General features: G+C 39.1%; 1 protein-coding gene across 1 annotated transcript in view; it reads right to left on the bottom strand.

The window, feature by feature from the left end:
- The window catches only part of LOC124787870 (polyprenol reductase), a 28,291-nt gene extending 5,733 nt beyond the window's left edge, over positions 1-22,558 (bottom strand). The window contains exons 1-5 of the mRNA XM_047254839.1: positions 22,049-22,558; positions 15,895-16,043; positions 8,306-8,500; positions 2,246-2,377; positions 612-775 (exon numbers count right to left, since the gene is read on the bottom strand). Of these exons, the coding sequence (XP_047110795.1) occupies positions 612-775; positions 2,246-2,377; positions 8,306-8,500; positions 15,895-16,043; positions 22,049-22,233 (825 nt within the window). The 5' untranslated portion in view covers positions 22,234-22,558. The remainder of the gene's footprint in view (positions 1-611; positions 776-2,245; positions 2,378-8,305; positions 8,501-15,894; positions 16,044-22,048) is intronic.
- Between the last annotated feature and the right edge of the window lie 2,958 nt (positions 22,559-25,516).

The following is a 25,516-nucleotide window of genomic DNA, read 5'->3' as shown; positions in this document are numbered from 1 at the left end:
TACCAATTTGCCTCCTCGTTCGCATCCGCTACTCCCTATTCTGCGCTCATAGGCAGCATACCGCACCTGGTACATGCGGCGCTCAGGGACCACAGCACAGCGTAAGTGTAGTGATATCATTTGTATATATTCCCTACTCAGGCAGTGGTCCATACTACTGTCTGGTGCCACTTGCGCATTGACATAGGTTTCATAGCACCTAGCCCGACTGGCGGTTTCGAAATGTTTTTTAAAAGTTTTCAAAAGTTTTTAGAAATTTTTTGTGTGTGTTGCGGCACATGAAAATTATCTCCCATCTTTTGTTATTTCCAGTATGACACCTGAAGATTGGCTTATAACAGTCCGAAACCGGTCGTGAGAAAATAAAGTAATTTACAACTGAAGCAGTATTTTGAAGATCTGATATGTTAAACAAATATGAACACAACTTTCTCTCTAAAGTAAGTTTCTAACTATTAATTTGAAAAAGAAAGAGGTTTATTTATTATGTTAAAAAGCACAGAATCAAAAGTTTCTCAATTACGTTAATGCACTATTTTATTTTCTGAAAGATGAGCTATCTTTATTGTAACTGATTATATCTTATTTTGCGCACTCAAACTTCTCCTTACCTGATTGCTCAGAACCCAAAGAAAGACTACGTGCCACGTGTTTGCTGCTCTTAAAATTATTGATATTGCCATATACATTAATATTTCAGCAAGAAAATGTGGAGATGACACAAGTTCAAACCATCCTCCGTAGGGTATACTATGTTTTGTTGTTACAACTTGGCCTGGCAAAAAAGATGAAAAATAAACAGAAATAATTATTAATACATCTAACCACACAAGACGTTAAGGTAAATGATACATGATTATCCCAAAATTTCAGTACATAGTCTCAACAACAATAGCACAAGAAAATATTTTTCTACAGGGTGATTTTTTCCACCGTGTACAAACTCTTGGGATTGATCAAAGAGAAGACACAGAACAAAACAAGGTCTAATGAACTTACGTTTCCATGCTAGAGACCATTTATTCAATCACACATTATTACAGAGAGTGTGGTCTAATACGGTACCATGCAGCCACAGTTACAGTACGCATGGTTTCTTCCTCATACGTCACGCCCTAGCGCCCTCTCCTGCCATCGTAATTGGTAAAGTTGTGTCCAATTCAATTCTCTTGCTGACCTATCTTGCAGTGGATGTGATACAGCACTGTACACAATGGTTTCATATTCAAATTGAGAGCTTGCCGACATTGTGTTTACTCACATAAAGGCAAATGACAACAGGCAGTGGGGAGCGAGGTTGTATCAGGAGATGTGTCCCCACCGACAATCACCACAGCATTCAATGTTGGCTACAGTGCTTCGCCATTTGTCCGAGGCAGGCTCATTTCATTTCAGGAAGCAGGAAATCATGGAGGATGTACCCGAAATGTCTGAACACCAGACTTTGAGGAAAATGCAATTAACACTATGGAAGGTGACCGCCTTGTCAGTGACAGGCAGTTGTCCCACTAGTACAGAGTAAGCCAGATGAGCATGTGGAACATTCTCCATGACAATAGTTACTACCCTTATCACTTACAACGTGTGCAGGACTCACCAGAGACAGACTTATGGGGCCATCTCAAAAGTATCGTGTATGCAGAGCCCATTCCAGATGTGAAAACAATGGAGCAGCGTACTCAAGCTGCCTTTAACACTGTTCGGAAGCAGCTTGGGCAATGTCAACATGTGAGACAGAACATGGTAGGGCACATATAAGCATGCATTGAGGCATATGGAAACCATTTTCAACACACACTGTATCTGTGGCTGCATGGTACAGTGCATATTAGACCACAGTCTCTGTAAGAATGTATGACTGAATAAATGGTCTCTAGCATGGAAACCATGCATATCTGGACAGAAGTTCATTACATCTTTTTTGTTCCATATCCTCTCTTCTATCAATCCCTAGAGTTTCTACATGGTAGAGAAAGTTATCCTGTAAAATAGAGGAAAAAAATTTATACCATGAAAATTTAGACCACACTGCATTTTTGTTGCAGGGGTCTTCTATTCTACTGCACAAGGAAATAACTTAAGTTTTCACAAAATAACAAATTAAAAACATAGGACAGTGACTAAAATGATGTTAACAACTGAAAAGTTGTACAAGTATTAACTAGGCAGATAAGATGAAAACATTGTAATTATTCACTACACAAAATTCTGGAGAACATTTGTGGTAAAACTGGTATGCACTTACCATTTTTGTTTTTTCTCAAGTTTGCAAGAATTATCGCAGACCTGTACTGATTGTAGCATGCCCAAAGAAACGTAGTCACTCCAATGACTTCAAGGAATGAGATGTCTCCAAAATTTAACTGCACTCTTTGTTCTGGTCAATTGAGAAAATATGATCATAAATTTGTGAAACGAAGTGCACAATGACAAAAGTCAACAATCACCACCATAAGCAGAATCATTGAAATACATGCATGAATGTATTAAAACGGGTAGGAAGAGGAAAATCTGGACCACCAGTCCCCATAGTGATGTGCTACTATTAATGAACAAAATTCGGCTTTTTCATTATCCACCTGACTTTATAAAACCTATACTGTGGCAATTTGCTGCTTGCAAGTTCTTCTATGACTAGAATGTGATATAGTGATACAAAATACGACCTAGTGTGTGTAATGAAAGGATAGATTTAGAATAAGGTGCAGGAATGGGATGAACAGACAGATGATGAGATACATAAAACACAAAGAAATGAAAGACTAGGATTTACATTTGGGATGAAAAACTGCTTCTCACAAGAATATTTTACATTTCACATGCCCAATTTAGTTTAAAATGTTACGCCACCAGCACGTGCTACGTGTTGAGAGCTCTAATACATTATGTGAATATGAAATACTACATGCACAATGTAACTTGAAACTTTCCCAGGAATGGAGGAATGGAAGGAAGTCAGTTGTGTTTGGTCAGGTGTGGATTATTTTTATCTGTTGTTAACCTTAGCTAGGAAACAACATAGCATACTACTGTAATACAGAATTGTGGCAAGTATCATGAATGCAATGTTAACTCTAGTGTGCTGCTTGCCTAGCGAGGAGATGATGTTGCTTGCCCCCCCCCCCCCCCCCCACACACACACACACACACACACACACACACTTCCGTTCCTCCTGCAGCAGCCCATATAATAAACAGTTACCATTACATTCCCAGCATCCCCCATGAAAAGTGGCATGTTACAATGTGCGCACAGTACTGATCTTTGTGACTTGCAAGAGGTGTCCAATGAACAGCAGCAGTGTGAAAGAAAGAAGATCCCTATGTCTTTATTAAACTGGTTCCTGCAGGCGACATTCCTACAGTCCCTTATCCATGGCTTCATGTTTTTTATATTCCCCCCAGCTTTGACATGACATGCTGCTCGCCTCACATGCCTATCTTCTCTCCAGCTCACCACATAGCATTCCTCATTTGACTGCTTCACACTGCCTTCCCTACAAGCATATCACAATGTTTCATTCACTCCATCTCTTCTTGCACAAGATACTCCAATGTTCACTTGAAACTACACTTTCTGTTTTCCTAAATGTACATCTACCTCAATACTCTGCAAATCACACTTAAGTGCCTGGCAGGGGGTTCATCGAACCACCTTCACAATAATTCTCTATTAATAATGATCCTTTCTCCCTATGTATGTCAGAATCAACAAAATATTTTCCCATTCAGGGGAGAAAGTTGGTTACTGAAATTTCATGAGAAGATTCTGCCACAATGAAAAACACCTTGTTTTAATTTTTCCACCCCAAATCTTGTATCAAGTCAATGACACTCTCTCCCCTATTTCTCGATAATACAAAACATGCTGCTCTTCTCTGAACTTTCTTGATGTACCCCGCTAATCCTATCTAGAAAGGATACCACACCATGCAACAGAACTCCAAAAGAGGGCAAACAAGCATAGTGTAGGCAGTCTCTCTAGAAGATCTGTTGCATCTTCTAAGTGTTCTGCCAATAAAACACAGTATAATTGTAATTTCTAGGTATTTAGTTGAATTTACACCCTTTAGATTTGACTGATTTATAGTGTGAACAAAGTTAAACGGATTCCTTTTAGCACTCACGTGGATGACCTCACACTTCATCACACTGTCCATCAGTTGATGGTTAGAGTGCTGACACATTATCTGCGAATCCAGTAGTGCTGGCAACTGATTGGTTGTGCATGGGGATTGTATCAACCTGTACCGCATCAAAACAGCCTGAAGATGACACAATGAAGCACTGAAACTGGTAGCGACAAAATAAAATAAAATCAGAAGGATGGCTGTAGGTGTTTTTTATTTTTTGTCACAATAGTAAACGGCCGTCGTCCCAGAAACGTCCTGCTAAAAGGATGGACATACAAAAGCTGAATGGGTGCAGGTGATCAAACAGGATGCTTACTTACATGTCACCTGTCCGAGTCATATCTAGACGTATCAGGGGTCCTGTATCACGCCAACTTCACACGGCCCACACTATTACAGAGCCTCCACCAGCTTGAACAGACCCATGCTGACATGCATGGTCCATGGATTCATAAGGTTGTCTCCATACCCCTACACGTCCATCCACTCAATACAATTTGAAACAAGACTCGTCCAACCACATGACGTTTCCAGTCATCAACGATCCAGTGTCAGTGTTGACGGGCCCAGGCGAGGCATAAAGCATTCTGCCATGCAGTCATCAAGGTTACACGAGTGGGCCTCTGGCTCAGAAAGCCCATATTATTAATGTTTCGTTGAATGGTTTGCAAGCTAACACATGTTGATGCTCCAGCAATGAAATCTGCAGAAGAGTTGCACTTCTGTCATGCTGAACAATTCTCTTCAGTCATTGTTGGTCCCATTCTTATAGGATCTTTTTCCAGCCACAACAATGTCCGAGATTTGATGTTTTATCATATTTCTTATATTCAAGGTACACTTGTGAAATTGTCATACACGGAAATCTCCATTTCATCGTTACCTCGGAAATGCTGTGTCCCATCACCTGTGCACCAACTACATCATCACGTTCAAACTCACTTAAATCTTCATAACCTGCCTTTGTAGCTGCAGTAACCGATCTAACAACTACCCCAGACACTTCTTGTCTTATATAGGCATTGCCGACCTTAGTGTCATATTCTGCCTATTTACATGTCTCTGTATTTGAATACGCATGTCTATACCAGTTTCTTTGGCACTTCAGTGTATTATTATACTTTGAAAATCATGAATTTTTTGTGCTCAAGACAATTACCAACAGCTGCAACCTCTAGTTACATGTGTTCAAGTTTGTTGAACTATAACACAGTACATGTCAACATGTGCTACTGTCAGGTGAGCTCCCCGCACATTAGCTTTGTAATACTGTAATTTCACAAACTTAAGGCATTCTTTTGAAATTTTGTACATGGCTGGAGCAGGAATCACATGATGAAATCTTCCTGTAGAAGTAATAAAAAGCCAGTCAGTTGAAAAATGGGAGGTCTATTTAAGTCCCTTACCATTGTTGCAACATTTCTAAAAATGTCTTCTTCTGAAGAAGACATTTTTATGAACATTGGAACCACAGTAAAGGGGTTTAAGTAAACTTTCCACTTTGAAAACTGACTGGCTGTTTATTAATTCTACAAGAAGATTAAGGTATTCTGTTGTACTGAACTTAATACAATGTATGTCTGAGAACTCTTTCCAAGTCACACAGAGATCTCTTCAAGGGATCCATGTACTATGACTCAAACTAGAAAGCACTGTAAAATAGACCACTAGCCAAACAGTAAGCATACTTAGCATACATATACTGTATATAAAGAAGATTTTGTAACTTATTTATCTATAACTGGATAAACATACACATATATTAAATACAGACTGTTCCATTTATCTGATGACAGCACACGCAGGGTTGTGTTTGCTGGCCACCGGAGGTTCACCGATCGATCAAATGGGTCCCACATCTCGGTCAGTGTCATTCCAACAGTGAAACAAACATTACAAGTGTACAGTGAAGTCCATGAATGCAACAATGACAAGATGGAATTATTTCATTCAACAACAAGTGTTCAGTCACAATGTAAGTGTTCGAATTCTGAGTCGTGATGCAAATCAAAAATTAATGAACAAATTTCGTGAAGTGGGAAGTGTCATGACAAGAAGCATAAACAACAATGTACAGTGTCTGGAAAACTCCCATATAAAGTCTTCTAGACATCTTGCACAACGAAAACAAACTTCTTGCACCTCTGCAACAAAGAGCTGCTAAGTTACTTGGGATAAGGCCCTATGAAGTAATAGTATTGCAACAACATTAACCTGGTGATCCTACACACAGGGTTAGATTGGTTTTGAAACAACTACATGATGGTGAAGTGAATCTGTACCGCATTCTGTTTTACGATGAGGCTTGGTTCCATTTAAGTGGGTACCATATTTTATGGACTAGAAAACAAACAAACACACACACACACACACACACACACACACACACACACACACACACACACACACACACACACACACACACACTTCTTTTTAAAAAAATGTCTCCAAAATTCAGGTGCATCTTATACTCAAAATTAATATAAAAATGTTCAATGTTTGATTTAAAATTCCCATCAATCTTACAAATGGACATATACTCATGGAAGCATGTGATCCACAACCAAAACATCTCAGAAATTGCCGCAAGAGAGAATATTACCAGTATCTTTCCATTGCTTTATTATTCAACATCAAAAGGAAACCAATGTGAAACTAAGCCAAAAAGCTAATATGGACCAAACTCCTCTGACATTTGATGTGCCAAGTTACAGAACTCTTGCCATGAAAACCGTTAACTATAAAAAGAAATAGACATGAAAAAAATGCACTACGCTGTTGTCCTTTCATGTTGTGCTGACAGTACTAAACTTAATCCAATGATCATATTCAAGTGCAAAACAGTTCCAAAACCTTCTGAAATATCGCCAGGTGGTGGTGTTCATGTACGTAAGAGTTGGACGGACGAGGCTGGTATGAAATTATGGATTAACAGAATGTGGGAGAAAAGGGAAGGTGCTTTATTGAAGAAGAGTTCTCTTCTTGTGTTAGACCAGTTTAGTAGTCGTTTGAAAAATTATGTGGGAGAGAAATTGAGACAGGGAAATACAGAACTTGCTGTTATTCTAGGAGGACTTACTTCACAATTGCAACCTCTTGATGTCTCAATAATTAAACCATTTAAAGCGTATATGAGAGTGGAATATTTCCAAAACTGCAGCATAAGTAATGATCTTGATGACAGTGAAGACAATCTTATATATGAAGAGGACAATGATGACGACAGAGAGGAGGAGGAGGAGGAGGAGGAGGAAGAAAGTTCAGATGATGATTTTCAGGGATTCTGAAGATCAGTTCAGTTTTATAAACTAAGGTTTTTTTAGTCTGGCTTTGTAACTTAATACAAATAGTAAAAATGTTATTTTTGAAAAAAACTGCTTAAAAATTAAGGTACGTCTTACAGTCTGTAGCATCTTATAGTCAGTAATATATGGTTCCCAAAAGTGTTGACATTGGAGTGACAATAGATCTTGTCTCCTGCTTCATACAGATCCCTTTCACAATCAGAAAACAGGAGTGAGATGCACAGTTAGTGATGACATAATAATAGGACCAATTCTTTAATCACACAGTGAAAGATACATGCAAAACATTTTGCAACCATTTTTAACAAACTGAGTGACACAGAATGAAGCCCCAGGTTTTCTCTACAGGATTCAGCAAGGGCTCACACAGCCAATGTTTCTTTTCATGCAGTTCATGGTGTGTTCCATGACAGAGACATTAGCAACAATATCTGGCCCACTAGAAGTCCCTATTTAACCCAGTGTGATTTCTATCTGTGGGGAGCACAAGATAATAAAGTTTACAAAATGAATCTGCACACATTACAGAAACTCAATGATAATATAAGAAAGTCAATTAATTCAATTTCTCAATGAGAATTACACCATGTGATGATTAATTTCTTGAGTAGATGTGAGAAATGTATGGAAAACAATGGCAGGCATTTCCAGCAGCTCCTTGCATGACATGGGTGAGTACAAAATTTGCATAGATTTTAAATTTAGTACTGCAGTAGTAGACGGGCAACATGGCATCTGATTCACCCAGCAATGGAGTGCTCACTGCCTGCCATCTACTGCACTGTGCTTGCAATCATCAGATAAATGGAACACCTTTATGTCTGGTTCATGGCCATAATTACACAATAAGTCTTTATATTTTCTTACCTTGGTTATTTATAAAACCAGGAGACTCACACAGGACAGCCATAACTGATCCGAAGTAATGTCCATAACCAATGATGTAATGATATATATTTATGTATGAGTTTGAATATATGCTAATGACCCATGTCTCATAAAAGCGGTGCCAAGACTGCAGAGTTAACAGGAACAAAGCAAGCAATACTGACGTAGGTGAAACTGGAATAAAAAAAAAAAAAAGTATGTAAGAATATTACAGGGAAGTCATGCTTTAAAAATAAAAGCCATCACTTCATGTAACTAATTCACCATCATCGTACTAAACATACAGATGAAATGTCTTATTTTCTGTTATTCTGATACAGAATGAGGGATTTCTGATCAAAAAAGCTGTATCGAAACACTGAGCATTAGAAAATACAGATTCTGATCCAGTACAGCTTCAAATAAAATGTCTATTTTATCATGGTCAACTTACTAGAAGTACTCTGTCACACAGTTACAGTAAACTTATCTACATGTCATAATTAAATACTTGCACACCCTTGCATATTATGAACTTGCTATTTACCTTTGACTAAAGGATAATGGCAAACTTTGTACAAAAGAATAGTCTCTTCCTTTCATCTATTGACAGTCTAGATATGACCTCTGTGTAGTCAAAATCAGTTACAGCACAGTGGAATGCTTACATGATAGTGCTGCATAAAATATAACACGTAACAGAACATTTGCACAGATTGTTAGGAAGTAAGATACCTGATTGTACTATTTTTAAACTCAACAATGCAAGAAAATACATATCTTTTCATAAAATAGGAGAAAAACGAACCTAAGACATCAAGCACATGACGGTGTAAGAGAGACTGGCTCCTCATCAACCAAAAGTTGGAACACCACAACAGGGCTCAGCTTCAATGTCCACAAGTTCCTGTTGCTGGTGGCATGTCATTGTGTTACTCAGCACTGTGAACGGACTTATCGAATAATTGATAGGGGGGATCTAAAGTTGAACATAGGATCTTAAAGATGCTGCAGTGGCGAAATTTTTGATAAATGATACGGAAAAAAAGTTACCAGGACTAACAAGCTATCAAATACAGAACCATAGAATCTGTAACGTGGCACTTACCGATCAGTCACAAAAACAGCATAATTAGATTATGGAAGACATAGCCCATCTTACAAAACAAATGGACTTTGGTAACAGAAGAAAGAATTATGACAATGGAAGTCATGGATGGAAAAGGAACAGTGCCTGAGAAGATGGACCACTACTCACTGTGATGGGTAAGATTCAGGTAGCATACAGACCGCCACGAATCTTCTGAATTTCCATCCTTTGTTGGGATAATAAAGATCTCAAAACAGATACACTAGTAAGTTTGGTACTGCAGACTGAGTTACGTGAGATACTAACACTTACAAGTATGGAAAGGAAATGAAAGCTGACACAGGAGAAGGTGGTGGAACATTTCACAGAACTGATCAAGGGAAGGATGAAAACAATAGTTTAATGCTGAGGTCGTAAAGACACAGTGAACAAACTTGTAGTGAAGAAAGTTGAGGAAACAAATTGGCTGTGGCGCATCTGAAATAAACATTCTGGCTTTGGCCTGAAAGTCTTATTGAAACAATGGAAAATCTTAAACTGAATGACCAGAGGGGGATTTGAATTTTGGTGCAATGGTACAGAGGGAAATGGGGTACTGCTTTATTATGTGAATATTACTGGACGGTGAAAAGGGATGCTCTTTCAAGGAAGTACTAGAGGCAAGCCAAAAAGAAATGCTCTTAAGGTATTTGATATTTTTTCACATTTTTTCCTATTTTTGTGTACAATACAATAAACACAACTGGAAAAATATGAGAGCCACTTCAGCTTCACTTTCTGGTTCAGTGAAACAAATAAACACAAAGAAATATTATTCTACTCACCGTAACAGTCAACATTTATGGACCATGGTTATCACAAGGAGAACATAACAGTATTGCATACTGCCTTTTTGCCAGCTTCTGAAAGGGCTGAGTTAACCCAACCAATGTGCAAGCCTCTCCAATTTGAGTTTCATGTCCTGTTACCGGAGGAAATTAAATTATGAGTAGCTGATCACTTGTGATATAAAAGTTGCGCTACTTCATAGTTTATAGGCTGGAAAATGATGACTTGCACCATTGTTCAGAATCCACATTACACTGTAGGTTCCCTTCTAACTGGATGTTTAAGTCAGTTTATAGGTCAGAGGAGGGCAAGGGCATATCACCTTCAATAAAACCATGCCTAATAAAGCATTCTGGTGCTCAAACTAACCTTTGGGTTGATGACTGCTTTACTTTTTCACAAACCACTGTTGTTTTCAGAAGTTGTGGAACAAGCATGACATTAAAAACCACTACAATTTCAAAGAATGGCAAATGAGACAACTGTATACTGCTGGGCAGGAGAATGTAAAGAATAATCTATCAGCTGTGCAAAGTCACACTGCTTCCGCTTCATATTACATTAGGACTGATGAAGAATTTTGTAAGGGGCTTGATAAACACTGTGTCGCTTTGAACTGTTTGAATAAACTTTCTCAAGAACAAGTCGAGTCAGAAGAAGCTATGTTTGTCAGACCAGAAATCAGAAATTTGTTGATCAATGAGACCTTTGATGTTAAAGTAACAAATGTCGAGTTACGTTCTTGGACTGCTTTTGAAGCCACTGTTCATGGCTTTTGGGCAACAGAAGAGAAGGACATCATGTTTCTGTAGTAAATGCACTGTTGGAGAACTACAGCAAATGGAAAATTGAACCCTAAAAATACACTTCTCATATTTGTATCTTGATATTTTCTGTTAAAACTTGGGTGCTGTAAGGAATGAACAGGGTGAACACTACCACCTAGACATTCCTACAGTTGAACATCGCTATCAAGGATGCTGGGTTCCTTCACTGTTAATCATCATTTAGAAATACTGATGAGACATCTTACAAAAGAAAAGAATCTACATTCCATTTCTCCATATAAACTGCCATTATACTTTCTAATACATTAACATTTCTAATTATGATTACTGTTTGGACTGCATATGTGACCTTCGTAACTAAGATGATGATACTGATGTTTTATGTAAGTATTTGAATAACTTTTGGGTCATTTGTATTATAGAAGCTTGACTCAAAAAGCAATGTCTCCTCTCTTGTATAAAATTTAATAATGATCATGTAACAGCAGAACTGGCGCAGAAGATTGAACTGTCCTCTAAAGAACACTACCATTCAACTTACAGTTTGTTCACAAGACAAAGAGCAAATTCTGAGAGGGGTGCAAGGAGAATGGTAAGCAAGCTCCATCCACTGACCGCCAGTACACAGACTGTCTAGAGGAGAGGGGCAGTGTGAGGGGAACATGCTAATGTCAAGCAGTGCTGGAAACACACTCGCGTACAAATGCAACCTGTACTCCTAGTGGCATTGGCAGTGCATCTATTAGCCACCACCACAACAGTTGTCAACTGCTCTACACAGTGTCTGTCTATGAACAGAAAAATAAATCACTATGACTCAGTCTCATTAAGTTTCTCATTTGTGCATAACACATTATTTTTGCTACTGCAATTCAATATTACCATTGTTGATACTGATTTCATCTATTTCAAGTTTGATGACACCTTTGCGCCTCCAGTACCCTCCTTCTAGTTGCTGGACCTTCCTGAAGTACCCTTCCCAGCCATTAGCAGTTACCGACAGAAAGGATTCACTTGCAATCTTAAACAGATTACCTTTAGACATTTATCCTGAAGTGCTGTGGTCCATGCCAGTTCCACTGCACTCAAATCACAAGTATAGGGTGGCAGGTGCACAACCGAGTGACCTTCCTCTTTTGCCATATTATCAATTACATATGTTTCTCTAGCAGGTCTATGTTCTTGAATTAAAGCAAGCAACCCTGCTTCCTCATGCTCTCATTGCAGGCAACACGCCTCTTTTGCAGCCATTCCTACATCCTCACTTTGGTATCATATCATGTGAGTGTTTTGTCCACCTGTCTGTTGTTATGGTATTGAGGTTTGCTCCTTACAATGATTGACTTTTGAGAAGATTTGGGAGAATCATATATCATATCTGCAGAACTGCTTTCAAAGTTTACAGCGGTCACTTGATTATGGTAATCACCTTTCGTAGGTTCAGTCCAGAACTATAGTTGGGATTCTCTGACAAACTCTTCCTCAATCGAGGCTTCCAATAACAAGTCTTTTAGAGGAGGTTCCCCATCTCTTAAAGCTGACATCATCATCCTACTGCCAACATTTACCATTATATTACTGTCTATCCATGTTTCATTCAAACAGAATATTTCTGTGGCTGCTTTCCTCATATTTCATTTCTGCCAATCAACAATGTCTCAATGCTCTAGCAGTAAAGATCTCTTATTCTGTACTTTTTTTCCACATAAATCCCATGGATAACGAAATATTCCACAGAGATGTAATACCCCAACTCCAGTCGATATTTTCATTAAGTATTGCCTGAAGTTTCTGCAGACTGGGAGCAATCTCTGCACCATATAGAATTCTTCAATTGTTTGTTTCAAGACAGCCATGTCAGAATTACTGGATGCACAATGTATAGTTAGAAGTAATGAGGAGAGGCCCAAAAGGAAATGAACCACTTTTAGAAACCACTTATAAAGTAGTGTAGGTTACGGTAGCAAGTGTCACACATTGCTGCCATGAGCAATTGAATAAAAATACTGATGACAGTCATTTCTATCACAAAAGACTGTACAGTCAGAGCAACCACAGCTGTGAGTATGTATCTCGGAAAACAGATAGCCACTTCATGATGCATTTCTAGCTTGATGTGCACAAAAATAAAAAATCCTGACGTGTGACAGGAGTTGTGCCCACCACCTTTGGCCTTGCAACCTAGCACCTTAACCACCAGACTATGTTAGGGTTTGAGAGAAATGTGTGTCACCTATTGAATAACAAGAAATTCTTTTACACTCAAAACAAAATGACACTTTAAAGTAATTTAGACAAAGCAGAAGGCAGTTTTGAAGCACTGCCGAACAGAAAAATATGAACTGAAATTTAATTCTTCTCGCCAGGAGTTTCTGGTAATTTCCCAGGATTCTCTTTGCAAAATCTGCAAATTGTTTTCACTGAGATGAAGCTTGCCCATGTCATGGTACATCCTGTCAGGTGAGATAGGATGAAACAATCTGGCTCGCAACATTCAGCAATATCATTAATTAACTTCCTTGGTCCACTCTGTAATGTGCTACCCCTAGCCCAGAGTATCAGGAGTTGCCCTCTATGGGCAGGGAAGTGCTTCATCGTCACCCATCGAGTGATGTAGTATCTTATTGTGGAGTTCAACATGGCACACCAATCACTTCACAATGGCTACATACAGAATGTCCTGTATTAGATTGCTGAGATAGGCAGCACCCAGATGAACAAAGCCAACTGACTCCTATCGACTTCTGCTGATTTTAGGCCTAGGGAGCCCTTGCTCTTCTCTTTGTGAACAAGCTGTGGTCACTATGCCGCTGTACACATTTGTGCCATCATTGGACTCGGGCATCAAAACCAGTTTGGATAAATTTAGGATTTTGCTTCTTGACTCATTAGTGTATGCAGTCTCATCGGTAGTTCTGTTGCATCTTGTAAGTGTGTTTTGTCTATGAAACACAGTCTTTGATTCGTTTTCCTCATAATATTTCCAATGTGACTGCTTCAATTTAAGATGTCTGTAATGGTAATCGCTAGAGTAGAGTTTGTAAAAAATGTTCTCTGACGTTTGCAGTGGGTTTGGCAAAGCTACTTTGCACGTCAGTCTCAACCAGTCACATAACTTGATTTTGTATGTCTCTATAGCGACATTTCAGTGATGCCGTAGCTCTATAGATAACTATTGTTTTCACTTGCAGCCTTTTTCACTTTTCACTTGAAAGCTGGCAGTAGCATTGTCAACTGTCAGGGACCTCCTTTCGCCGACTCTGCTTTTGGCACGTAACTGAATGTACAACCATTAAATTTGTGTTATTTATCGCATAACCAAAGTGTAATGAGATTTTTTAGCACTCTTATGGAGGATCTCTGCACATTTTATTATTTAAGCTAAACTACTACTTCTTGAACCATGTAGAAAACCTATTTCAAGCATTTTGCTATTCATGTTGATCTTCTGATGACTTTATTAGATGCTAAATGACAGCATTATCAACACACTATCTGAGATGGATACTCATATTGGCTCCTACACTGTCTGTATACATTAAAAACAGTAGTGGGCCTATAACAGTTTCTTGGGAACTTCAGATATCACTTTGGTTTCACTCAATAACACCCCGTCAATTACCACAGATTGTGACCTTTTTGACAGAAAATAATGAACCTAGTCACACACAGAAACAATACTCCATACACAGGCAGTATCATAAGAAGTCACTTGTAATGTACAGTGTCAAAAGCCTTCTGAAAATCTAGAAAAAAATGGAATCAGTTTGACAGCTCCTGTCGATACTACTCATCACCTCATAAGAATGAACAGCCAATGTGTTTCACAAGAACAATATTTTCTGAATTCATGGTAGCTGTGTATCAATAGTTCATTTTCACCAGTGTATTTCATAATGCTGGAACACACTACACGTTCCAAAGTCTTGCTACAAATCAACGTCAGTGATACAGGTCTATAATCAGCATATTGCTTTTATTTCCTTTGTTGTGTGTTGGTGTGACATGCAACTTCCCAGGCACTACATCAGAATTCTTTGTTGAAATTTAACAATCTGTCTCCACCATTCAGTCTCAATACACTAGCCACTGTTCATTTTATAGTGTATTTTTGGGATTGTATTCGAACTGTGGTAGTTAATCAACAAAAGTCAAACATCTAATCAAATAATAGCGAGTCTAGGTAAGCAGTGTGGAAGAGACATGAACGTTTGAAAAAGAAGAAAATAGAAAGTGGTATGAGAAAAAAAGAACAGGTAAAACAGAAGAGAGTAAGTACAAAATAGGGAGGAAAAAGACAAAGTGGAGGAATAGATGATGATAAAATAAAATAGGAAACACAAGGACACTCAAAACTCCCTGGTTGAGCAGCAAATAACTGGTGGAAAGGGGCACAAGAGGGCTAGCTGAATCAATACAAACTGAACACACTTCAAAGATACTGAAAGTTTTCCCTCACCAAAGATAATCTAGCACGATTTAATTGGCAGACAGTACTGATTGTGAGTTTAGCGAGTGTTCACATTTGTCTACAAAATTCAGCACAGCGAAGACACTGAGAATGATTAAAGTACTGCCAGTGTACAGAGGGCTATTGTTGGCAGTGTAGTTCAAAGTCTTATTCTGTCATGCAGCTTATACATATGAGCAACCTGGAAACAGGAGGAACTTTTATTATTACAGACAGTACACAAAAAATGACAGCAGGCAGATTCACTGTTTCTGTATTATGGCCAGGCCACAGCACTCAACATCACTAACAATGCCATTAGTATTCCCTGAATGGTTGGCTGATAATCTTCCCTTCTTCTATTGTTTATAGTTCACTCCGGATACAGCAATACCATATCATAACAGGAAATTACAAAATATTGAAGAATTACCATTTGCTCTGCGGCTAGTTGACCCAAGCAAATCCAGTAAAGCAAGCAACAATGGATGTGGCTTGCCGTGAAAAATGTATACTCTCAGTACAACCACAAATATTAATGATGTGAAGAAAGCTCCAAAAACATAAAAATGGCGAAACCACCTGCAGAGAAAAAACGAACAGCCTGCATGAAACACCACACTTCTGCCAACAGGTAAGCATCATCTGATTAAAAATGTAATATTATCAAAAGAAAAATTCACTTCCAAATACTATATAAAATTATGAGACAGAATTGCTAACCATCACTTTCCTTCAGGAGGCAAAATTTCAATACTGCTTATACACAAATATAATTGTAGACACAAGTATACTGTGCCTACCTTTATACGCATCCGTCACCTCCTGATGGTAAATACTACACAAAAATTGTGTCCCATAATTTTTTAAAAAAGTATAATTTAATTGAAAGTATGCAAAACCGTATTTACACAGCTACAGAAACTACCAATTTGTAAAACAAGACAGCACTTTCCTAGAAGCTGCCTAACCTGCAGACACTAGGGCTCCAGTTACATGTCTCGTCTCTCCCCCCCCCCCCCCCCCTGCAATCTTGGTTCTGGTGATAATTGATTGATTGACTGACAGAGGGGTTATGGGGCCAAACGACGAGGTCATCAGTCCCGTGATTCCGAAGTGAGTTACAGAAGAAAGAGGGTCTGCTAAAAGTGGATGGATCCAGTCAGGGGAGTCCAGTTATAAAACTTAATGAACATTAATCACACGGTAATGGCATACAAGGTGAGACCAAATTAAAAAAACTGGAAGAAAAAAAGGGGGGGCAGTCGGGGGTCACAGACTGAGAAGACTGTAAAAGAAGTCCCAACCACATCCAACCTGGTTGTGGTGATAGCCTGACCTGTATCGCAACCCCAGGTCTAAGGTTAGGTTTGAAGGGTCGACAGAAGCATCCGATCCCACGCGTCAGCTTTGACCCGTGATGTAAGGGTGTTGTGTGTGACGTCATGATGGCGCGGAGTATCGTTTGTGGGTGTGGCATGTTTGTAGATGTCATTGTGTTGTGGTTTGTTGTGCTCTCTGGTGGTATGTCCAGGGTTTTTGTTTGTGTGGTGTAATGGGCTCAGTTTGCTTTTGCTCATTATCCAGAATTGTTCGTGTGTCGGCTGTGTTTGTAGTGGAATTCGCTTCAGTGAGTTAACGATTTTGTGCGAAGGTTAATTTAGTGTTGTTCGCTGTACATCGTGTGGTAATTTTAGTAAAATTAATCAGTTGTTGCTTTTGTTCAGGTATGGCTATGATGGATAAAATTAACAGTGCGCAGGTCAAGGGAAGTGTCCCATCCCAATGTGTGGCTGTGTATGTTGATATTGGTATCTATATAGGCTAACGGAAGTGTTTGATCCTAATTTATGGGATCGGGAGCTGCTGTTGAGCTATATAGGTCAAGGGAAGGGTCCGATTTCAGATGATATTGTTTTTAGTGGTATTTGGGGAGTTTTGTGATGTCGGTTTTTTTCGTCGTTTCATGTGGTTTTGTATAGGGGCGGGTGTCTAAATTTGTTTATATTTAGTTTGCCCCCACCCAAAAACACCCCATTTCCCGCGCTTGTCCCGTTAGTGTCATTAGGCTTTTTGTGGAAAGTGTGTGCGTTTGTTTTTCGATGTATTTTCGTCCTCATAATGTGTACGTACCGACTTTATATGCGCCATATTGGAATTGTGGTTTATGGTCGTTTCCCCCATATTTGTGACTTCATGGGTCAAAGCAGACGGGTGGGATCGGACGCTTCCATTTTTCCGGTTTGAAGGTGACAATTTGGTTGTGAGTTGGCGAAGCCAATGAATGAGACAGCAGAAAATTTGATTGCGGTAACAAACTGACTGACAATGAAGCCTAATTTTTATGCCCATGCCATACTAAAAAATGCAAGGAGGTCCTATACGCAGCTTTTTCCAAAACTGGAGTACATTAAGCTATGAGCTGCTGAGCAAATAGTTAAATGTTCTACAGAGATCAGTACAAACTAAATTTTCATATATCTACACAACTAATTTACATGTTATTTTAATATACAAATTGCAATACTCCAAAGAGAATTCTCTATAAAAATGGAGTCCACACAATTTAGTGCCTTAGAATAACCTCCAAAACACCAATGCACTGAGCATTATACCAATACATGTAGAGCATAGCAATATGCTGTTTGATCACACAATATACTTCTCAGCTCTAAACTGTTGAATCTATATTTTTTTCCATAAAGTTTGGCTCCATTTTCCTTCTCCTTCATTCATGCACACATAAACTGCTGTTGCAGAGCTGAGTTTGCCACTAAAATAAATATTCTCTGTCTAATATGAAAAGTAATCAGTGCTTACTAGATCGGCATATGTAGCTCAAGCAGAGATTTTACATGTGTCTTTCTTGACAATTCACAAATCACTATTTTACTGTCACTATTAGGCACTGCTCATAATCACCACTGTATGAAAAATAGTATCATAAGGAAACTTGAGAAAGAGTAAAATTATAGAGAGACCAAATGATTGGGAGAATAAATTCTAAGTAATGTTGATTGATAAGTTCAACATTAGAAAAAAAATTATACGTTAAAGGAAAGAACGGATGGAGGGTCACCTAAGCCTGGAGTCTTGAGTGACCTTACTGTACTTTCCACCCTTCCCACTCCTCTTTTCTCCCTGGAAAAGCAACTAACAGTTCCAACAGCTACATACAACACACCTCTTCATACAGAAAGCTGCAAATGCATCATTTCACCTTCCATGATAAAACAATGTAAATCTCATCTAAAATTTTTTAGGTGTTTTCCTACACGTCAGTAAGCAATTATGACGTATATAATAATGAAGGTTACATTTTCTTGTGGTGTATCTGAATCATTCCAGATCAATCTCAGAACCAACTGTTCTACAAAGTCACAGTCTACATATTCCCCTACCCTTGCCAAAACTGAACCATCACGGTATACCGCATTCTAAGCAACAACCATTTATCAACTTATTTTACGACCTTCCCGTGTATCTTCATCACCTAGCTGTCCCTTGCCTTTCATTATTCCTTCCTCCAGACAACAGATCAAATGATAATTAAACTATCAGTCAAAGGCACCTTACTATAGTGGACTTTTGCTAGTATGGTGTAAGGCATGTCAATTAAACGTGCATTTTTTGTGTAATGTGAATGTATTTACTTCCTAAGGGAAAGACAGTGCACCTGTTGAGCTGCCTGTTAACTTTTATAAGACATCATGGGGAACACGGAAGCATCCGATTCCACCTGCCTGTTTTGACCCATGATGTCACCAATATGGCGGAAACAATAATTCACAACAATTTCCATATCATGCCTACGACGTCATTATGTGAACATGACAACAAACACGAAAATAGATCGAAAAACCATCAAACAAATCTTCCTCCAAAAATATATAATGAAACTAACAGGACAAGTGTAGGAAATTGGAGGTTTTTTGGTGGGGACAAACTAAATACAAACACACGCCACTGTACCAAACGACACAAAACTACAAAATAAAATGACCCACAACCTTCCCAAATTTCACTACACACCATATCCTCTGGAATCGGTCACTTCCCTTGACCTATATAGGTCAACAGCAACTCACAATACCGAATCACCAATACCAACAACCAAACAACTAACAAATACCCCACCAACCAACCAAAAAGATACAACTTACTACAAAAAAGTTCCGGCACTGCACTCTAGGACACACACACACACACACACACACACACACACACACACACACACACACACACACACAGAAAACCACAACTAAAAATAATTCCCAACCCCCCCCCAAAAAAAAATCAAAGACCCATAAACAAATAAAAACCAAAAATATCTCAATCACACACTAAAACTCAACAACAACTGCAACAAGAGAGATCCTCCACAACAACATCACAAAACAACCACCACTCCCCACCCCACCTCCAAACAAAAAACCCTGCCAACAACTCACCTCTCCGCCCGAGCCGCAGCCAACCCCCCCCTCCCCGACAGCTCCCTAACCAACAACCTTTGGCCGATACATCCTACTAATAGCCCTTAAAAAAAAACCTAAAAATACTATAACCATCAGGGACTCTCTTCCACCAACAGAACTCATCTAAATGAGGCTGAAGGTTAGAAGAGCGCCTCTTCCCCCTCCCAATAAGTGACTTAACAACTGCCCAAAGCCCCTCTATGGTATTCATACAGGCTCCGGTCTCAAAATTGTTAAACTCAACACTATGATTGACTACTAAATGATTGTACCCCCGCTTACCCCAACCCAAAGATGAAAATGCATCTGCGCCTGCAACTATGGTACTACCCTCTTCTATGAAATTTTCAATTAATCCCAGTAATTCCCTTTTCATCTGCCCCTCCAAAACCCTAAATACACATTCTGAAAAACCACCCCCCGATACAGCAGCCGCCCCACATCCATACACCAACCAAAGAGTTACCACTCTCATACTACTTCCTCCCAAACTGCGACACATCAACCACCACCACCACCACCACCACCACCACCACCACCACCCCAGGCCCACCCAACTTACCCCTGTAGTTAATATACTCCAAACACACTTTACGACAAAATGAAAACTAATCAAGCACAGTCCTCTCACTCACACCAATCTCATGCGCACAGAAACTGTGAGAGGATGACAAAAACGATAAGTCATTAACACAATTTCTCGCATGCCCAGCCTAGACTTCTCAAACCAGGAACCTCACCATATAGAGAGCCATAGGTTATCCCTATGGCATCTCCACATGTAGCCGTCCCTGGCCCGAGACGTCGGAACTTTTGTCAATTGCATTTCCTCCAGACAGACAGAGCACTTCACCCCTTCGGCCAACAGCCCAAAAAGCTGGAGAAATTTGATGTGGGACAAAGCACTGTCCTCCATCTACGCACACAAACATGTACTATTCAATTTGTCAGTCATATCCATACCCAATAAAGGCATAAGCAAAGCAATAAAAAAAAAATTCACACATGGTGAATACCAAACAACACTACAATAATTTAGACACAACAAAAACTAAATCATTAACTCACTGAAAACTATTCCTGTAAACATACAGTCAACACAAATACCTAACACGCCAAGAACTAACAAGCAACTACACCCTATACACCACATAACACGCAACCCATAAACACACCACCAGAGAGCACCACCGACCGCATCAAAACGACACCTATAAACACTTCACACTCACAAACTAAACTCCGCGGCATCGTGACATCACACACCACACCAGGATTACATCACATGTCAAAGCCAACGGGTGTAATCAGACGTTTCCGTTGATGTATAGTGGGCAAGACCCTTACAACCCCATGTTGAGAAGGATTCACTTGCTCTAACGCCTCTTAACAAAACTCTACAAAGTGCCCATATAGAGTGTATGAATAATAAATTTAAAAAAAGAAACATAGGAAATGGACTAAAAATAAGAAATACTATACAGTGAAGTTACATTATTTAAAATAATAAATACAGTAAAACTTTAGAAAGGGCTTACTACTAGCACTGTAACCTACAATAATGTGAAAAGAATTAGCCTAACATGTAATGTGTAAAATGCAGGGTGTAAATATTATGTAGTACTTTGTTTACAGTTTCATGCAAACTTTGTCAACCCTGGTTGTACTGAAAATGTTCAAAAGGTGAAAAAAGCCTTGTATACTCCATTTTATTCGAAGTTTTAATTTGTTACTTGCTGAATCTCTGAATCGTGTGTGGTGTGAATATGAATGATGACCGCATTCTGAGTGGTACTCATATTATGCCCAAAAAATCTGGGCATCTCAATCATAGACGTGGACACCATACATACATTAGCTCTATTCTTTTATACGGTATTAATATCATCCAAAAAAGAATTCAGGGATTCTCAGTTAAGGAAGAGAGCTCTATGCATATATTAGCCCTATTTACAATACCGTACAGTTTGGTAATTTAAATTAACGTCCACAATCAAAAGCAGATTTCAACTAAAATTACTAACTGTGTAAAAACATCTTAAAAACCAATTTCATACAAACACTAGTTCTTAGTCGCTTGAACTGTCAGAATTACTTACGACATAGGCCTACCTTTTAGGAACTTCGATGGGTTTCAGAAACGTATCTTTGCCTTGATAAGCGAATCTACCGTATCTAAAAGTCTGTTTCACAAAACTAGGCAAACGTTTCTCAACTGTATTCATAAGGCTTCCCAAAACTATCATCACCAGAGTTAATAACGCAAATCCAATTTTCAGCAAGTTTAGATCAAGCATTGTGAACGGTAGACTTTACAACGGGCAGCAACACATCAATGACGTCTCGTGAAAGAGGTATAAAAACTTGGTGAAAGGTGGTTTTCTTTTCCGTGCTACTAACACACTTTTCCCAGTCCGCAACTCATTATCTACAAAATGAGAGTAACGCATTATTACCCTCTCGAACGTGATAGCCTGCGTAAATTACTGAACTCTGATAACAAGTAATCAAAAAACTGGTGCTAGGTATAGTTCAAAGTTTTCAAACGCTATTCATTTCAACCTAACATAAATATAAACAAACACATTCCATGTGCGCCGCACAGCACTGACCAAAGATGTTTAACGCTTGGAAGAAAGACAAAATGCAAAGTTCACTCCACATGCACAGAAGTTACAATGCATCGTCCAAGGCACAGACCAGATATAACTTGGCCCGCGCATTTCCCCATCTATGCTGTGTTAACTCTGGAAACCAACATCCAGTCACATGACTCGGGGCAGAAAGCAGAGTTCCTGTCATTACGCGCTGTGTGAAATGGAGCTGACAGTTAAAGTTTCTCTCGTTTACAGCTGAAATCAAGCACTGATTTTAACAATTCAATGAACTGTAGTACTTCTCTTGCACATGTTGTAGTGAAGTTAACCGAGTTTCTCCGAAATTCCTGATAATAAAACAGTGGTTATGGTTTTTACATGTTGTCAAGTTGAGACGAATTGACAGTGCTTTTAATAAGCGACACAATGATTTTCTATAGTGAATACTTCTTTTTTCACTGTGAATTCTTGTAGTTCGCAGCTTCCACAGGAGTGGAAGACAAAATAACAATTTCGAACGCAGCATTCCACAAGAATATGTGTGAAGTGCTTTAGTAAGCTTTTGTTAGAAAGGAAATTCGTTTGTGTGCATAATGTCAGGTATTTACACGTGATCAGCACAAATTTTTTCTTACTTTTGCTTAGTCCAGTACAGACACCGAAAAGATATCAAGATAGGAAGCGTTATATATTATAAAATGTTGATTAAACAATTGTAGTGGGCTAGATATTAATGACATGTCGTTTCAAAATCTAAAGTCATTCCCCAAGTTTTACATCCAAAGACTACATCCTAACTTTCAACTAATGGAAATACCTCTGCAAGTACTTTAAAGTAATTCACTCACACAACTGAGATTTTCGTCACTTTACCTAATCTGTAGGATACAAAGCAAGACTAATTGAGCTCGTGTGAAGGTCTTTACTTCTGTATCTGTTAAAATGCACAACATTTGATCTGTAACAAAAACGTTATAAATTGTGCACTATAAATGCGTAATAACATGCTCGGCTTCGTGCACCGAGTCATGTGAGTTAGATGTTGGTTTGAGTAAAATGACGTTATGTGCAGTTTATGTTATCTGTGGCCTGTGGTTCAAGGCATGGAACCTCCATGGATCAAGCAGGTTAGGATAAGGGAGATGGCGTTATCTATGCAGAGCACAGACGTCAGTTGAAGCCAGAGGGCCCAGGAGTTCGCCATCTTGGGGAGTCTTAGAAGTCTGTTTCTCTGTTAAAGCCCTGTCTTAAATCTACGCTCATATCGTTAATGCGTTGCACTGACAGTCAGTTGTGAGTATGTACTGTAAAACAGTATACATGAATGAATATTTACAGATACCGAGACATGAAAACTAATTTTTGTAACGCCAATTCTCATTCATCAAGCCTGGTGTGCATCGTGGCAAAACAGCCGATAATTTTATTCCTGTTTCAAGTGAGATCGAAGTGTCAGCAGTAGTAACTCGGTGAGTACACACAAAACAAGACCTTTCTAATGTTCTCACTACCAGATATAGTGATTGAATTAAGATTATCGTCGGCCGCGCGGGATTAGCCGAACCGCCTCGGGCGCTGCAGTCATGGCCTGTGCGGCTGGTCCCGGCGGAGGTTCGAGTCCTCCCTCAGGCATGGGTGTGTGTGTTTGTCCTTAGGATAATTTAGGTTAAGTAGGCCTAGTGCGTAAGCTTAGGGACTGATGACCTTAGCAGTTAAGTCCCATAATATTTCACACACATTTGGACATTTGAAGATTATCGGCACTGAGGTAACGGTTTTTGTGAGAATCAAAGCAGTATGGTATAAAAATTATTGGTACACATTCCAGACGAAAAAAACATTTGAATTGAAAGTTATGAGTAGCTGCTTCGGAACGGTATACTTTCGTGTATAAATACTCACATCAGAAAGTTGAAGAAATGTTTTTCTAAGCCCATTTCTATTCGCCGAGCGTGGGGTGCATCATGGAGAAACAGCTGATCGTTTTGTTACTGTTTTAAGTAAAATCGAAATGTCAGCAGTAGTAGTTCGCAGTACACACAAAACAAGACCCTTTTAATCAGTTCACTTATCTAACCTCCTTGTCATCGTCTGATGTCTGGAAGAAGACCAAACTGTAATTTTCACTCCACGTGCAACGATGTGACTGCGCCAAAGAGCTATGCACAACACATCTTCGCAATCTATGTGTTACCCCTATTCGTATGTACATCGAATTCTGAAATGACTGAAAGTGATTTGTATGAGGCAGAACTATTGGCCTCATGGAAAAAGGGTGACCCAGCTGAGCCACACAATTTGACTCTTAGTCTGATCACGAGGGGTGCCATTAATTGCACACGTTGATCACATAGGCTGATGTGAGGATCAATGAACTATACTTGATGGTATGTATCTGGAACATCTTAGGTGATTAGAAAGTTAGTAGACAGGATTACAATTAAATACTTAGTTTTAATTCAGCATCAGCAGTGAACATCGATCTTGAATTTGTACAATAATATTTACCAGTGCAGTTATAGACTGAACTGCGCATACTTCTTTACAAGTCTGATTGCTTCACACAAATAGATGAATTGTCAATGCATAAACTGTGTATGGCGCCTAGCTAGGTAGTAGCTACTGACTTAGCTAAAGGGTATGCTAACTAGCGTCTCTACAAATGAGATATCAGAGTGAACCATTCCTATTAAAGTCAACTGTAGAACTGGCCAAAGCGCTAGCTTGTCTCGTTAAGACGAGCCGAGTGGCGGCGCTCGGTCTGCTAGCGTCAACAGTGGCGACTCGCGGGTCTGATGTGTACTGACGGACCACGGCCGATTTGAAGCCTACAACCTAGCAAGTGTGGTGCCTGCAGTGACACCACAGGAAGAACTCATTCTTGAATTTCTTAAAACATATAGCAATAACATGTGTTTCTGGAATGCAGTGGCCTATATTCTGGATAGACTAAGAAACGCATTGGAAGATCCCTTTTTCCTTC

The sequence above is a fragment of the Schistocerca piceifrons genome, chromosome 3, assembly GCF_021461385.2.
Source record: "Schistocerca piceifrons isolate TAMUIC-IGC-003096 chromosome 3, iqSchPice1.1, whole genome shotgun sequence".
Lineage (NCBI taxonomy): Eukaryota > Metazoa > Arthropoda > Insecta > Orthoptera > Acrididae > Schistocerca > Schistocerca piceifrons.
The sequence above is the reverse complement of the archived record's forward strand: the minus strand, read 5'-3'. Positions and strand labels throughout refer to the sequence as shown.